Below are 17895 nucleotides of genomic sequence, written 5' to 3' on the forward strand. Positions count from 1 at the left end.
ATGCCTGTGAGGTAAATGGTGTGGCTCTGAACAGGTCTCTCAGAAATCCCAGGGAATGCTGCAAGCAAAAGGGAGTGAGTCATAAGCACATGAGCTGAAAGAAGCTGAAGACAAAATCATGCATCTCTGCTTAATTCCATCACATGATGAATCCTGGGGCCCTTCATTTAATCGCAGAGCAGAGCAGTGGAGAAACTTCATTCTCACTTCTCAGTGGGAACCGGAGGAGTGACTGTGTGCAGGCACCAGGTGCTCTCTGCTCCTCTGCACGCACTGAGCCGACACAGGGTCTGCAGCACCATGAGCGCTGCTCACCGCCACCTTGGATTCCTGATCCTGGCCGAAGCAGTGCTGTGCGCTGCCACCACACGTGAGTGCTTCCTTCTCTCCATCCTCTCGCCCTGCTTCCATGGCTTTGATGTCCCAAGCCAGAGCAGTAATGACAGCTGCTCCTTGTACATGAAGCAGTTGCTGGAGCTGTGCTTGGGCATCAGTAGGCAACAGCTAGCTCCACAAAGTTTCTTGTTTCTGGGTAGAAAAGTGACCTGAGCGGGAGAAATATGATAAAAACTGTTCAGTTATCTATTTCCTGTGGTCTACAGATACACAGGGCTGACCAGAACTGAGCCTTGGCTCATTTCAACAAATTTCTAATAATATTTCCCCAGCTCAAATGTGGCTAAAGGGGCAGATACCAAATGGTCTTCTCTCTGCTCAGCTCAGATGTGGCTGGAAGAAACCAGATTAGAGGCAGTATTCTCTGCCAGGACAGTCAGACCTGTGGATCCCCAGCCTCAGAGAACCCAGTCAAGGAATTAGATTCTCAAGCCGTGCTGGGCAGGCACTGGGCTGGTCCTCTGCTTCTTCCTAGGCTTCTGTCTTGACTCAAGTCTTAGGCTGACCCACAGAACTCAGGGCTCAGAATCCAGAAATAGGATTTTAGGCTCAAATTCCAGAATCTATAATAAGGAAACTGGAGACCTTAAAAGCTGACGTCTGGGTGAGCATTCATCCAGCCTGTTAATTTTTGGCATACCCAACATCCTGCCAGCAAATATCACCCCTTAACTCTACCTTACATGAAGTATCTTATATACTTAAAAGCTGTAACCTGCTGGTTTCATTTGATGCTCCTCAACTTTTGTACTTTCAGAAATAGCATCAAACTGCTTCTTCCTCTATGCTGTTCATGACTCTGCTTTTATGTTCTCCTCTGTCACTTCTCCAGGCTCATGACACAGTCTATTTAGCTGCTCCTGAATGGGAACAATTCTATCCCTTTGTCACACCCTGACCACCTTTCTCTATAGTCTTCTGGTTCTCTGGAACCCTGTTTAAGCTGCAGAGAGCAGAGCAGGAGCAGTATCCAAGACATGAACACACATGAACATACAATGCTGGGAGACATGTTCATATTCATTCTCTATCTAGCCTTTCCTTAGTTTTTCAGATACCACTGAGTGCTGCATTCAAAACTGCAAAGCTACAAGAGCTCATTCCTGAGTGGCCATAGCTAGTTTAGAACCCCTCATTCTGTAAGTAAAGTCACATTTAACTATGCTGAATTTCACATAGTTTTATTCTTCAATCACTGAGTCTCATCCAACCTTCCCCTCTCCTACTTTAAGATGCTGTCCTCAGCAGGATGAAAGAACTTTACCTGTTTTCCAGATTATGAATATTTTAAATTATTTCAACAAATGAGAAAACTGGCCACTTACTCCTAATTTTTGGTTCATATATCCTAGCAAGTTGCTTATTCATGTGAAATCCTTCATTTTTATCCCATGATAGCTTAGTTCCTTTATGTGCCTTCAGTGATGGACCTCATTAAATGCTGTGTGGAACTCAAGCAGACTATAACAAGCAGGTCAGCCTGATTCCCATACTCTCTGCCTCTCTCAGTGAAACTGGAATATTTTTGTGAGGAATGCACTCTTCTACAGCTTATCATATTAATCCACTGTATCTGCCTATTCTGGTCTTCACTGCCGTTTCTACCAGCTTCTCCAATTTGAGCCTCAGACTTCTGTAATTGTCTAAATCTTCCCTGGAAGAGCTTTTACAAACTGTCATCACATTTTTTGTTTCTTGGCCACTGAAGCAGTTTTAAGCAAGATGTTACATGCTATGGTAAATAACTCATTTATTTCACTCTTGAATAACTTCCATACTTTTGAAGCCATCCTGTCTAGATGACTTCTTCATTTTGATGATTTGTTCTATAATTAGTTTTTTTGTGTGTGTGCCAACACTTCGAGACTCTCCATCACTGCAAAGAAAAATTCTAGTACAGAAACCTCTTACGCTCCCCTCTGTGAATGAAAACATAAACTAACATATTTGACTTTTGTGCTATCCCTTTTTCTTTCCTGAATGCTTCCTTCATATCTGTATAATTTCTTTGCCCTACGGACTATCTGGCAAGCTTTCCACTACCTTTGTATCCAAGGAAGAAAAGAAAAATCATTAGTAGGGTGGGTTTTTTTGTTTTGCAAGTTTTCCCTAGAATTCTTTTTTTGTCCTGCTTTATTATGCTTCTATATGTAACTGTAGAAAGTTTGCCCTATTTTTTACTTTCTTAGTTCGGCCATAAAATCAGCCTTTTTACTTCTAATACACTTTCATTCTCTTTAGCTGGGTCATCTTTTTAATGCTGTTGTTCTAACGCTGGCTTTCGTGGCTAACAGACTGTCATGGGAAATTAACTTCTTGTCTTTGCTGCGTTTTTCACCAAACTGAAAACCAGAATGAGAAAGAAGGAAGTCAGTAAGAGTGTAAGATCTTTATTCCTATGATCACCTCATCAAAACTATTACAGTAATCATTTCCTTGAAGAGTAATATTACTTTATTTTGAACTGAATTGCTCTATATTTACTTATGACCAACATCTGTTCCTGGGTGGTTTTCATTGTTAAAGAAGAAATACGTTAAAGCTTTTTGTTCCTTTAAAATTCAGCAACTGAAAATCTTCAGTCCCATGTGTTACAGAAAAGAGTGCTAAAGTCTTTTCTCATCTGAAAAAATGTCTTTGTCTTGTCCTGTAGCTCTTGAAATGTTTTATAATCGACTGAAATAAACAAAGCACATCAGGGAGGCAGAGAAATGCCTAAGGAGCTTGTGATTTAGAAGCAGTGACCACAGCTATTACCAAATCTGGACAAGAAAATTATTTCTGAATTCAAGAATTGTTATTGAGAATTCAAGAACTGTTAATGAAAATTCAAAATTAAAAGCATTTAGAAAATTAAAAATGCTCTAGCTGTTTTGAAGGATTAAGCACTTGGGGGGGTAAATAATTATTGAAATGTTTTGATCTGACAAAAACAAAACATTTGTATCCATTAAATAATTTAAAAATAAAATCAAAGAAAATGGGAAAAAGAAATTAGGAAAAAAAAATGCTAAGCACTTACTTTCAAATAAGACAGCATATTAATTTAATGACCTAAAAGGCAATTGAACTTGATAAGCCTCTGTGAAATATTTTTATGGTTGTTAATCTCTTTTTTTTCCCAGAGAAAAGTTTCTGAAGGACAACATTATGCAACTCTTCTTCAGAGCAAGACTGGAAACAAAACAGCATGTGATAAAGGCCCTTAAGCAAATGCCTCTCATGATGTTATGTTTTGCTCACATCAAAATATATTAAATCTGCAGGAAAGACTTGATTCAAATTATTTAAGTGAGACTGTGGGGAGGTCCTGTAGGGCAAAAGACCGTGGGAGAATACGTTTCTGAGTGCAAAAATCTGTTCTTATCCTCACACCTTTCAGTCCTCAGCACTGAGGAGGGAGCTACCAGCATCAGTTCAGGGACCGTTTAGATGGTACTGGCCGAGGGATGTTCTTCCTGCCCAGCAGAAATGGGCAATAACATCAAGAGAAAACACCTTCTGCCTCATCTTCAGAGCTGTTTCTCTGGTTTTCCCTGGCAGTAAAATTAAGTCACATGCTCATAAAGGCTGTGCTTAGACTGGCTACACCTGCTCTGTGCCTTTTCAAACTTGGAGAAATTCCAACACATTACCCCTCACAGGGCCATTCTTGCTCTCCTTAGAGATCCCTGCATTTTCTTTGAAGTCATCCAGCTCTTTGTTGCACTTAGGCATAAAACTCAGAAGCATTCAGCATCATCTACTTTTAAAATAAAGCCATGAAAAGCAGAAATCCTAACTCCCTTGATGTTGTGACAGAATGGCACACCCAGCAGTTACCTGATTAACATGACAGAGTTGTTTAAAGCCCCCAGGCTTTTATGGAGCTCTGCCTGTGAGCATACTTACAAACATATTTTTATGGCATCCTGCAGTGTTTGACATGTTCCTACACATTTCTTTGCTTAGTGACAGAAAGAGGGATCCTAGAAGCCTGGGAAAAGTTTCAGCCTATCATTTGCAGTAATATGAGAAGAAAGAGGTTATTGAAGTTATCTAATATCTGAGCCATTTTAAAGTAATGAGCATGAAGCTAATACATTTTTGCTGTTTATTATAAACACATTGAATTTACTATTCAGCTCAAAATTTCCTTTTCTGGAAATACCAGCTTCTGTTACAATTGGTTCCATCCCTCCCACCCAAACCACCAGTCAACTCACCCAAGAAGCTTCTCTGGGTCAAAATGTATTGCTGGCATAACTTCTACCAGAGCACAACACAGACACAGGGTGAATTTATCCTGTTAGCTTTTTACTCATAGATTTATTACCAGGAAAACACAAAGCAGTCAGCAATCAAGCAACCCCTGTACAACTAGCCTGACTGTTGCATAGTTATGTCCATTCATACAAACAAATGCTCTAATATGGTCAAAATGTTGTCAACCTCATTCTACCTCTGGAAAGCTTGTAATAGTGCAAGTGGAAAAATGTCAGCCTGTCAGTGGTGGAATTGTTTTTATGTGGGTTATAGTTCATGTATTTACAGCTGTGATGATAAAATTCCATAACTTTCTACTGGGGAAGAATTTTCTAATCAGAACAAGAACACAGTCATAGTAAGAAGGCTGTTCAGCACAAGAGCAATGTGTTTATAGGGTGGTAGGGAAAATGCTATTATGAGCATGCTCATTTTTCTCTTTAGGGTTTCAAGATGTTGTGAGCAATGGAAGAACTTCTCCTGTCACATCCTACAAGAATATACAAGGCTGGTCTAGTGATCAAAATAAATGGAATGAAAAGCTTTATCCTTTCTGGGAAGAAGGAGATCCCAGATGGAAGGACTGCTGGAAAGGTGATCGCAAATATGCATTTCAAAAACATTAAGAAGAGTGTAGGTGCTACAGCGATTTTTCATAGGTGCAATAGTCACCACTGCTGCAAGGAATACCAAATTAGAGACAATTGGGTTTGATACCATTCCTAGTACATTGCGTGAGGAAGCAGAACTGTGAATTGTTACAGTAAATGCTTTCCCATGACTCATTTTCTCAAACATTAATGCTTATTAGGGAGTACTAATGACCAGGGCTCTAAGAGAATCCATTATTTGAAATATACTCCAGAGAAGAGGTAGCTGCAGCTGTTACCTCAGCAGGGTATTGTGGACTTCATTTTAACAGTTCTAGTGAAGACTCTTTATTATCACCTGGTCTGAGCTGATAACTAAAGGCTCTATCCTTGAGGAGAAATAAAAATATTCTCCTTCAGAATATATTAACTGCCATGGGTAAATATCCCACATTCTTAGCTCTAAGAGGAAATGAATGACAGACCACTAAGTGATGTGGAAGGATATGATGAGTTACTCTGATTGTCCTAAACTGCAGGGTTGAGAAGAGTGCAAGTGACTTAAAAGCACAAAATCCCTTGGAAACAGAAGAATCAATAAAGCACTTATAATGTAAATAGTGCATGGTTGAAGGTAGCTGCTGCTCTGATGCATCATTTTCTGCAGTAAAGACCACTTTTCTTTTCTGCAGGTGGAAGGGTGACAGCCAAACTGGACACTGATAGCCCAGCACTGGTAGGATCCAACGTGACCTTTACTGTGTCTCTCCAGTTTCCCAAGTGTCAGAAGGAAGACGATGATGGCAACATAATATATAAGAGAAACTGTACCCAGGGTAGGTAATGGCAATCTCCCTGCACTGTAGACATGGTGCTGGCATGAATATGTCATGAACCTTTGAAAACGTCAGAGGCATACCCTGTGAATAACATCCATTTTACTTTTAACTGAGAACTACACTTATGCCTACCCTGTGCCCACCAGTTTCTTTCCTCAGAAGATCACTGTGGTATTTTTACTGTTCTGCACTCGCTATATATAACATACAGGTCATTTAAAATTTGCCTTCACTATAAAATTGTCTTCTCAAAACAGTGACTTTCATTTGGCTTCCTAACAAGACTGTTACTGCCTTTCAGCTCAGTCAGAAGGTTGCAGACTCATTGTGTTCTTCCAATTATATAAAGCTGTCAGCTGATAAAACCATGTTTTGTTTTGTTTTGTTTTTTAAAGTAGGAACTACAGAATTCACTAACCATCATCTGCATCTTGAAAAGCCCTCAAGAAAGAGTAAATCTCACATTCCCCCATTTTAAGAATTAAAAAACATCAAGACATCAAGAAAATAAATAATTCAAAAACCAAGGAATCTTTTCAGCAGAGAATCACCTTTTTTCATCTCATTTACTGTTAGAGCAAAACCCCCTACAACAGTTCCAACATTTGAAGCTGTCAGATCTAGAGTGAAACAGGCTGTACTTTCCTTCTTTGAATGTTCAACAAAATTTTTTACTGATCAAAGTAATTTTCATTTCAAGGCATGTCACCAATAGTTTTTTTTGTCATCCCGAGTTCTACTTTTTGACTGTCTAATGTTTTGTTAATGGCTGATATCCATTCTCTACTTAATACCTGTTGTGCTGTTTGGGGAAGGAAACTGTCTTTTTATTATTCAGAAAGGAACTGAAATCCATGTCTTCGCTATTTAAAAATGCCATAAAAAGCTTTTCTGACAAAACAAATTAAGTAATTTCCCTGCAGTGCTTCCAGAGCTACTATTTCTGCTTAACATTTTGGATTCTGCTTGCCAAACATTTAGGCAGCCCCACTACTCCAGTGAAACAGTAGCTTCCTGTGCAGTTTTGAGCAATTTTAAACTGTGTCTAGCCCATGAGACTGTAACATTTTTTTAAACTTCTAAATAAAACAACGCCAAGCCACAACAATTTGATGATTACTTTAAAACAACAACAAACCAACAACCAACCAAAAACCCCACCAGACAAAGCACAATCTTAGAAAAAAAAATGCTGTGAGCTAAAAATACTCCACTTAACCTGCTGCTTAAGTGCAATAACTGCTGTACCTAAGAGTGTCTGCCTCCTATTTTCTGACTTTCTGCACATTTCTCAGCTGACCAGGAACATGTCCTATTTCTACACTTAGATCTTTCAGCTTCCCAGGATCAGCAACTCTATGTCTACAACTGGACTGAATGGATCGACAACTGTAGGTGGGAAAACTGCACAGGCAACCACAGCCATAATGTATTTCCAGATGGGAGACCTTTCCCTCATAGCCCTGGCTGGAGGAGAAGGAACTTTGTCTATGTGTTTCACACGCTTGGTTAGTACTGCAAATGTGTTCCTTGGTTTGGCTGATGCTGTAAAGGTCATATTCACTCTACAGTAGCTCACTTGTTTAGTATTTTTTATAAGTCCTTCAAAAAAGGTTCCATGCTCCTGATGGAGATCCCAAATTCATTTTCCGCTTTCCGCTTGGCCATCAGCTCCTCCTTCTGGAAATCATGGATTACTAAGAGATTCCCTTTAAATCTGCATTCACATTACTACCACTGAATAAAACTGATTTCCTTTCAGTAGCATGCAAGATCCTTTGGTAGGAAAACTAAGGGTCCAAGCAGGTCAGTCAGATGATTTGCTGATCCCTCAGTGCCACTTCAGATTCTTAAATTTGAGACCATAGTGCTGCATGTCTTCATATCACCTTAATGGTGCAGCACTTCTTGCCTCTGGGGAGGTGAAAACTGCCACTGACTCTGTGGTACTGATTTGGTCACAGATGACAATTTTCAGTGTTTCCAGCTCCTCGGTATGTAACTTCTGTACTATTCCTGACGCTGGCTACATACTAAATGTTAGTATCCTACGTTAGCTTGGTTAAATCGGTATTATTATCAGTGTGAGTAGTAATAATAAAAATAATAATTACAAAAAACTACAATAGTAGCAATAATAATGCCCCACATGTTATGTAAAGGCAATACTATTTACCTAGCTCAGTCAGCTGTTACACAGACAAATAAGCAAATATATACAAAGGACTTTAGGGTCTGAAACAAAAGGTATTAGATCTTGCTACACCAAAAACACAGAAACACAAGATCACTTGAAATGCCTACATAAATCCACCACATAACCCTAATGACTTAATGTAAGGTAATTGCTTGGGAAAGATGGAGATGCCTTGATAAATTTTTCTTAGATTAGTGACATCTGGGACATCTTTCTGACACCTTTGAAAAAAACACAGAAATAATGGGAGTAAGTAAAAGTACGCAGTCCTCCAAAACCACTTGCCAGATAGCTGAAAGAGAATTCCAAACTGTTCATTTGGGTTTAGACAATCCCAAGATTCACAGAGATACTGCTTCTTGTAAAACATCTTGTATCTAGCCTGAAATGCTCATGTTCTGTTTCAGGCCAGTACCACCAAACAACTGGACGATCTGCAGCAATGCTTTCAGTCAACACAGCAAACATCTCTCTTGGCAAACACAGGATGGCAGTGTCCGTTTACAGGAGAGGGCACTCGGCGTACGTCCCCATTGCAAGAGCAAGTGCCACTTACGTTGTAACAGGTGAGCATGATGCAACAAACTGTCATAAAATGCTGGGAGTATTCATTGTTAGGTGTTAGAAGAATTCAGCACAAGCATCAGCTGGCAGGAAGACCCAAGAAAGGTTTTTTAATATGAACGTGGAACGGCTGGTAAATTCTCTTGAGTGCAATTTACCTTTGTCTCTAGCTCAGCTGGAACACCTCTACTTTGTAATGAAGCATTTACAAGAGGAAATGCAAATTCCCACGCATGTCTGTGATTCCTCATTTGTTCCCATACTTTTCTGGGTAAATATTTCCTTCTCACGTTCATTCCTCAGATCAGTAAATTGAATTAAAGTAGAAGCCTGTCTATAAATATACTAACGTCTCAGATTCTGCTTCTTGCCGCTCAGGGACTTTGGAGCTGTTTGTTGTTTGCAGGCAGGTACTTATGCTTTATTTATTTACTTCTTTCTTCTTCTTTCTTTTTTTCCCGTCCAGACAAAATTCCAGTTTCTGTGAGCATGTCCCAAAAACATGACCGCAACATCTCAGACTCCATTTTTATCAAAGACTCACCAATCACATTTGATGTGAAGATCCATGACCCCAGCTACTATCTTAATGATTCTGCCATCACCTACAAGTGGAACTTTGGAGATGGAAGTGGCTTATTTGTAACCAGCAGTTCCAGTACATCTCACACTTATACTCTGCAAGGAAACTTCACTCTGAATTTAACTGTCCAGGCCATTATACCTGTACCTTGCAAGCCAGTAACACCCACTGCACCACCACCCACCTCAGCAGGTAAGAGTTTATTGAGCAGCAGTGACGTTAAGAGCTATGCTAAAACTCTAAATTCTGATATTTCAAGTTCCTATCTTTAGAATTCATAGAATACCACGTTGGAAGGGACCTCAAGGATCATTCTAGTCCAACCTTTCAGGGTAAGAATATAGCTTGAATGAGCTGGCCCAGCACTGTGTCAAGCTGGGTCTTGAAACTATCTAATTACAGGGGAATCCACCACCTCCCTTGGGAGTTCATTCTGATGTTTAACAGTTTAAAATTTTTATTGTCACCAATGAAAGAGCTTCAAGGCTCTGCAAGCCCTCTATAAATTGCTTTAGAGAGAAAATCAGTAAGCATAAACTCTTATGATAGGCATCACTTATCCATTTAACATGTTACATACCCAGTTCTACCACCACAGTAACAGCATACAGGGGTCTTCAGGGTGTTCATTGTATTATATACAATGCATGTCTACCCGATATAGAGAGATAGATATAAATAATATATCTATATTTGAGTTTATGTCCTTTGCCACATGAGGTCAGGTTTTAGCCTTGCCAACTCAGGGTCATCTTCAAAGGCAAGATGTAAATTTTAAGTGAGAAAGAGGTATATCAGAACACTTCTATTGCAAATTTCTTTCTGGTTTGTATTAACTTCCATCCAAAATAAAATGAGATTGGACTGAACTAGAAAAAAACTTACTCATATTCCAAAGTATGTGATTTCCACATGGCATTAACCCAGAATGGCTTTTCCACTTTTAATTCATGCACTGTCAGATTTCATAATAACTTTCACTATGTTCAGCACTGGTTTATCATCTCAGAAGTGTTTTAAGGTTCACAAAAAGTCTGCAGTTTCATACTACCACTACTATTAAATTGTAAAAGTGGCTATATTCTTCAAATTTAAGAATTTTAATATGTGCTTTTTACCAAAATGTTGAGTGAGTTGAAAAAATTAAAGGAAAGATAGAATTTTTACCACTTCCCCTCTACATTTTCCCACCAGCTGTAATGTAGAGCAATGGGAAAATATTTGCTTTGAAAAAAAAATTAAACCATTTATTGGCCTTTGGATTTTTTTTTCTTTTAATAATTGATTTGGGAATTTTAAAGAAGTGTTTAAGTATTTCAAACCTTACAGTCTCGCTTTTATTTCAAAGACATAGATGGCTTAGATGGCTTTTAGCCATTGATGGTGAGATGGATTTTAGAGTGAGGCTACCTAGGCCACTCCAGAGTTCTACAGCTGGGCATTTGTATTTTCTTTAAGGCTTATTATTCTGATCCCATACAGACACTTACATAAGTGCACAACTACAAACCAGACTCACTAATGACCTATGTCATGCATGCAGTTGAAACATATACCCATGTCCAGAATATCTCTAAGCAGAATGTGTTCTAAAGCTGCATAATTCTTTCTCCTCAGCAGTAACAACTGGAGCAACAACTAATTCAGACTCTTCTACTGCCATTGAGTCAGTAGAAGATAACCCTGAGGGAGGTTGCCATATTTATAGAAATGGATACTACAGAAGTGATATCTCTCTTGTAGGTAAGGATGTGGAACACCTCAGCAGGGGAATGAGGTTAATAATGTACCACACTGCATGGCAGAGATAATGCTTATTCAGATCCCTTTGATCAAAATATATGAGACCCACAATAAGATCCTTCTCTTGGACCTAGTTGACATTTTAAGAGATTAATGTACAGACAGTTAATTGGCTGATTTTGGTTTCTTTACATGCTCTGTCAGGACCTAGCAGCAGAAGTTGTGGTCCCTTAGTTTCAAACACATGAGCCCGGGTCTTGGTGTGGATGCCTGCTGATGGCTGTCCCATGTTACAAGTGGTGTTTCCAGGCACTTGGGCTGGAAACTAGCTGGCTGGGTTGTGTACCATACCACTAATTTCTTTATCATCAGCTCCTGAACCTGCCACATTTGAAGCATACTGACCTGGCCAGGGTCACAGAAGGCTGAATTGACTTTGGCATACACAGAAGTCATGGGGACAGGGAAATGATTTAGGTAAATCAGTAAATGATAATAATGGGAAAATAAAATAACACAGAATGGAAAGGAGCAGCCTCACAGGGAAAGCAATGGAAATTTTTTCAACTTTCAAACCCTTCAAGAGAAGTGCTAAGGAAGGTAGGAGTTTATGGAACACAAGACCTGAACTGAGCATCTGCCAGACACATGAGGTTCTGTACAAACAGACTTCAGAGCTTGTTGTGTGTCCTACTGTTGACATCTGTTTCCTCTTCCAGAGGGAATCCTTGAGGTAAATATTATTCAGATGACAAACATCCAGATGACAGAAAGTCAAGCTGAAAACTCACTAGTTGACTTTGTTGTTACCTGCCAAGGGAGGTAAGTGTGTGAATGAAAACATCAGTCTTCCCTTTTTAAAACATGATTAGGTGCTACAACTGTGTCTGCAGTTAGATGGAGCTGCACGAACAAAAGTTAGGATCTGCAGTGTTTCTGTTGCTTGACTGGAACTAAAGATCATGTAAGTCTCATTTGTAAACTGTGGCAACTGCCAGGCTCGTAGGATTCAGAACCAATGTCAAGCCTCAGGAAAAATTAGATAGCTGGATAATTGGGAGAAACAATTCTATACTGCCCTGGCCAAGACAAGATTTTACTTACTGTAAAATGGAAAGTAGTTCTACTGAAATTGGAAGGAAATTCTTCCTCTTGGGCCATAATTTTTTGACACTTGAGCAAATGAGTACATCCAAGCAACTTCTTAGATGGGAAAACAATGCACCAATATTCCTGGAAGGGAATCAGAGTTGAGAGGAGTGAAAAGTACAAGAATTGTCTTAGTAATGCAATTGCAAAACAATTAACCTCTCTGAAGCTGGTGTTTACTTTTCCAGCACATGGAAGAATTTGATGTGTACTAATGGTAACAGACTTTATAAGCTGGTATGTGGCAGGTATTCTGTGATCACCATGTTAAATGATATGTAAAACAAGCAGATAATTTTATAGATTGTATACATGCATTTTATACAAAAATCTGTATGTGTGTGTGTGAGTGGGTATATATATGTATATGTATATAAAATGTGTTACTATAACTCTATTAAACCACTCTAGTGCCACCAATTTCAATGAACAGGCATCAGCACAAAACTGGGGCATCAGTTCCATGTGTCTGTGAACTAGGCTAACAGGCTTAGTGGCTAAAGCACAGGTTGGGAGCCCTTGGTTTGTCTGGGTTGTGAAAGCACTGCCAAGGGAAGGTGAGGGCCAGCAACAGCATTCAGTGCTGCCACCTTCCCTGGGGAAGCAGTCACTGGATGTTTTAAAGTTTGGATCTGGGGCTCTGTTGAGTGTGAATAAAGCATGTTGTAAAGGTCAGTTGTGTTCTTTCTTCCCCTCCCAGTCTCCCCACAGATGTCTGCACAGTAGTCTCTGACCCCACATGCCAGGTATCCAAGAGTGTGGTATGTGACCCCATCGTTGTCACTGATGAATGCTTGCTCACCATCAGGAGAGCTTTTGAGGAACCTGGAACATACTGTATAAACATCACCTTGGGGGATGACACGAGCCAAGCTCTTGCCAGTGCACTGATTTCTGTAAATGGAGGTGAGTCCACACAGAGCAGATGTGGGTTGTCTGTGAATAGCTTCTCTCTGCAGTCATTTCCCTGCAGGGGGGAAGAGCACAGGAATTTATATGGGGCTTTTTATTATGCCTGGAGGCCTCAGCTAAGACAGTGCCAGCTTGTCTGAGAGTCCATGCAAAGACAGACAATTCTTTCCCTACAGGGATTTTAGATGTTAGAATTTGGTTGGATTTATGTTTATGATGATCCAACAAGTACAGTAATTATGCAAACTTTCCAGTATGACAGAATATGAACAGTGCTTAAGCCCTGATGTATTTTTCCACAAAAAACCAACCAACCAACCAACCAACCAAATAAAAAAAACCCCAACAAAACCCCAAACAAACAAAAAACAGTTGAGGAAAAAAAAGCAGATAGGGTACATGCTAGTCAGCCTATTCCACACATGGAGAAAGAGGAGAAGCAAGAGAAATTCAGCTCACTTGAGAGAGATTCAAAGTCTGCAGCTGAACTGGCTGCCCTGGGCTCTCTTTGTAGCCCACTGACTTTGACCTGATTTCTATTTTTATATGAGGGTAAGATGAATCAGGTTCTGGAAAGATCTGCCTAACATTTGTTGGCTACAGAATCTGCCCAGGGTAACTGTTTCCAAACCCTCAGTGTCAGCGTGTCTTGCTCACGGTTATCCAAGCAGGCTTTGGCAGAACCATGTATTAAACTGAGCCTCAGTCAGAAATCTAAATGATCATACTGTCTCCCTGATCCCACTACAGTGCCCTCCTGACCTCCCACTCCAGCACCCTACTGACTCTTCTCAACTCTTTAAATACCATTAGCCAAGGAACTGACCCTCTGTGGTCATTTGCCACAGTATTTTTGGCTAATTTTATTTAATCTAGGTATAACTTTAGCTGTACCAAAACCAGTTTGTGGTGCCTAAGATACAAGTGTATCCTAGCTCCTAAAGTGGAAAATAAACACACAGTAGGATTTTATGGAACTGTATTCACAGAGGCTAGCTTTAGCCCAACAAGGCTAATCTTCCTAGGTTTCCTCCAGAGGGCAAAGTTGTACTTTGGGGCTTTCAGTATAGTCAAGCAGAATTAGGAACTAAGAGACACTGCTGCTTTGAGTCGCATTCTGGATGAGCCCATCTAATGTTTGCAAATATTTCTCATGTGCACTAATTTCCTTCCATTCATTTCAAGAGAAGGCAAATATTTACAAATTTCTGAAAACCCCCTAATTTGGTGCCTGACTATCTAGTCCTTGAAATTTGGCAGGGCTGTGCCTGGGTTATGTAAGCATTGAGAAAACATCACTCTTAGTCTGCTTGAACTACTGTTGAATGTGTCGTGGTTCTATGATTTAGACCCATCCTATCAGTATGTGTTGCTTTGCAACCTAGTCCAAGGACCTACCTTATTTTATGAATAAGGTAAATCCCTACAGTCTCAACAAAAACATTACGTAAGACAGGAAGGAGGTCAAGCCTTCAGAAACAACTGTATTGGTAAACTGGGACATCTATGAGGCACACGTAGCAGGTAAATGGGAAATCCTGATTTGATATCTCAACTTTCATAGACCACAATTACAAATTAGTAACTGGAAAGGTAAGCCAACATGCACCTCTAGGTTATTTCTTTGTATAAACACTGTTACTAATATGAGGATCAAAAACATGTCTCAGTGTCAGTAAACTCAATAAAGGTACAGCCTGTGGACTGGAAAATTAAGATATTTAACACAGATTTGTTAAAAATACTTGTAATGATTTGTCTTCTCCCATCATATAAAATGGAATCAGAAGTAGCTGTGAATGGAATGATAGAAGGCAAACCAGAAGGCAGAATTCAATGACAGACAGAACCCAAAGTTAATTTCCCAGAATGAGCACATTGAAAAGCAGAGTCCTCAGCTCTTGGATAAGGCAAAAAAGCCACAGTCCATCAAGCTCTCAGCCACATTCTGCTATCTTAGCATATGGGACTGCAATAAACAACATTTAAGCAATTCCTTTTTCAACCCCTTTCCCCCTTGCCATCATCCCTGAGAGAAAGCAGCTACTGATTCTAATACCCAAGCTTACAAAAGGCAATTGCATCACTTATGCTCTCATTGAAAATGTTTCCCTAGCACAGCAATTGGCAAGGAGAAAATTAGCCTCATATTGTGGGGTGCTGGAAGGGCAGCCACGTGTCTCAGAACCTTGGCTCATACAAGAAAACTGGCAAAGTCCAACTCACACTCTGTTGGAACTGAGAATTAAACTGATTAGGATGTGAAAGTACCACCTCCTGCCAAAAATAACTGACCTACAGTGCTTACCATATTAGAAGTACTAAGTGAACTTCAGTCTGTACAGCCATCAAGTAAAAAAGACATTTTCTTTAGAAAATCTATCTCACTGTAAAAACAAGGCTAACTTTTAACCAAACTACTTTCTGAACTCTAGCATCATCATCAGGAACAACAGAAGGTGTCTTTGTCTTCCTCGGTTTGTTGGCAGTTTTTGCCACCATTGGAGCTTTTGTCCTTTACAAGTAAGTGGCTAGTCTCTAAGATTAAAACCAATTAAAAGAATTGTCAAAACTATAGGCTTAAATTAACAAAACCAGGCTAATTAGCTAACCTGAATTAGCTATATATTTAATTTTTTGTTCAGAAATATTCTGATAAGTATCCCAGAAAATTATAGTACTGGCTTAAGCCACAAAAACATTGGAAAACATGCAAATGTTGAAGACTTCATAGAAGTCTCTGCTCATAAGCACAAGTACTAATACTAGAAAGCCTGGGAAGTGCATGTAAGCAGTAAGCAAGCATGAACTGCATGATGTGATTTACATATGCAGTAAAACCTAACAAATAAAAAAATTAATTTATCTCCAAAACTCTTACAAGAAGTGTTTGTGAATGACTGACAGATCAAGAATTAATCACCAGAATTATTTATGAAATAATTGACAAGTAAATTCTTGAGGGAAAAGGTGCTGGTCATACAGGAAAGTAGTTAAGAGAAGCACATTGCTGTATCATTAGCTTGGATATTTGTCATGAAACTTTAAGACTGCACCAAGATTCCTGAATAAAGGGTATAGTCACTCTTCACACCCAGTGGTGAGAAAGAAACAGTGGTCCACTAAACAATGGAGCTTCTCATTAACCAGCCCTTAGTCACCACTAGTGACCTGTGGCTGTTATCCATTAGACAGGACTTTAGAGGGAAAGATGAGAGAAAGTACATGTTATGAATGTATGGTTAATTACCTCATGCACTGGGCACATGCTTAATATGGACTTTCATTTAAATGTTTTTCAGCAACTAACTGGGCACATTTCTTGCAGGAGATACAAGCAATACAAGCCTATTGAGAGAAGTGCAGGACAAGCAGAGAAACAGGAGGGACTGACTGCTTACTTCAGCAATTTCAAAGCAATTTTCTTCCCTAGCAGCACTGAGAGAAATCCTCTGCTGAAAAGCAAACCAGGCATTGTTTAAATCTTTAGTCTAACACTGACTATTAGATTACATACATGACACATATCTGAACTGTATTATGATGGGGTTTTCCTGTTGTTGAAAAACAGGGGGTAAGGTGAAAGCACATGTAGATGAGTTGGTAACTTTTGGGAGCTTGGTGCAATTAGAAACGTTAAAATAGTCCTTTGTAGAAAACAATGAGGTAGTTTTGAGCACATGCTCTTGCTTGTGATGTAGGATACACTCTTCTGAATAACTAACACACCATACTTCACCTCCCCTGAATTCTTACTTCTAGGTTACCTTCTTGCAAAACTAATCAGTTACATAATCTGGAAGAGGTGGGGGGAAGTTATTTTTTTTAAAACAACAAACAAGAACTTGTAAATACTTAGTCTGAAATAGACATCCCAGTTCATCTGCCTACTGCCTTACCAGGATTCATGCCTTTGCTAGAAAAGCAGACAAAAACAGCAGGCACATCTTATGTCTGTGGAATCAAAGGTGCCACAGCCTATGCCCAGGTACTGGAACTGTTCAGGAGGTTCTAGCAGAGCCTTGCCCTAGGCAGCCTAGTTCCCCACCAATGCCAGATTCCAGGAAGCACCAGAGGCACTGTTCCCCACTGGGAGTTTGGCAGCAGTCACCCTGTTTTGCGGGGTTTAATAGCGTGGATGCAGCTAATTACATGCCACTTGTCCTCAGGGCCAGAAACCAGAGATGGACACATTCAGTTTCCTGGATGTGGCTAACAGTGCACAAATCTCACTATAAACAAGACCACAGACACCCAAGTACCAAGATGAGGCCCATCAATAGGCTCTTTTTGTTGAAACTTTGAGTCCCATATGAAATCCTTAGATGTAATTGCTGATGCTGTCTTTGTTTCCATTGGTTTTAAGACACTAGACTGGCATCACCACTCCCCAGAGGGTGGATATCTACTCCATGTCAGCAGAACAAGGGTTCTAGCATTCAACTTCTTTTTCTCCTTTTCATTCCTCTATCTCCTGCTGTAAAGATACATTCATTTCTGCTTGCTCCTCCATCCCCTGTCTTTGAGCACTTAGTCAAATAAATGAAAACCCTAGCATAAATAAAGCACTGTGCCATGCTCCAGTTTCTGCTTTTGCATGATGCAGCTTAGAAAGTGCAAACTCCTGCAACACCAGTGTGCCTTCAGTTGTTCACTCTAGCTGCAATTCTGTGTTAA

General features: G+C 39.8%; 1 protein-coding gene across 1 annotated transcript; it reads left to right on the forward strand.

Moving 5' to 3' along the window:
* Positions 1–300: 300 nt before the first annotated feature.
* Positions 301–16700, forward strand: GPNMB (glycoprotein nmb). Its single transcript, XM_054384983.1, has 11 exons — positions 301–370; positions 5086–5235; positions 5924–6067; positions 7399–7578; positions 8675–8833; positions 9298–9606; positions 11035–11157; positions 11877–11979; positions 13007–13212; positions 15654–15741; positions 16547–16700. Exons 1-11 carry the CDS (start codon positions 301–303, stop codon positions 16698–16700), a joined length of 1686 nt encoding a protein of 561 aa, XP_054240958.1.
* Positions 16701–17895: the final 1195 nt, after the last annotated feature.

The sequence above is a fragment of the Indicator indicator genome, chromosome 11 (genome assembly GCF_027791375.1).
Source record: "Indicator indicator isolate 239-I01 chromosome 11, UM_Iind_1.1, whole genome shotgun sequence".
NCBI lineage: Eukaryota > Metazoa > Chordata > Aves > Piciformes > Indicatoridae > Indicator > Indicator indicator.

Coding starts and splice junctions, on each gene's coding strand:
- GPNMB (XM_054384983.1), top strand. CDS start 301: ATGAGCGCTGCTCACCGCCACCTTGGATTCCTGATCCTGGCCGAAGCA. Junction 7,579..8,674: donor CTATGTGTTTCACACGCTTG/GTTAGTACTGCA, acceptor GTTCTGTTTCAG/GCCAGTACCACCAAACAACT. Junction 9,607..11,034: donor ACCACCACCCACCTCAGCAG/GTAAGAGTTTAT, acceptor TCTCCTCAGCAG/TAACAACTGGAGCAACAACT.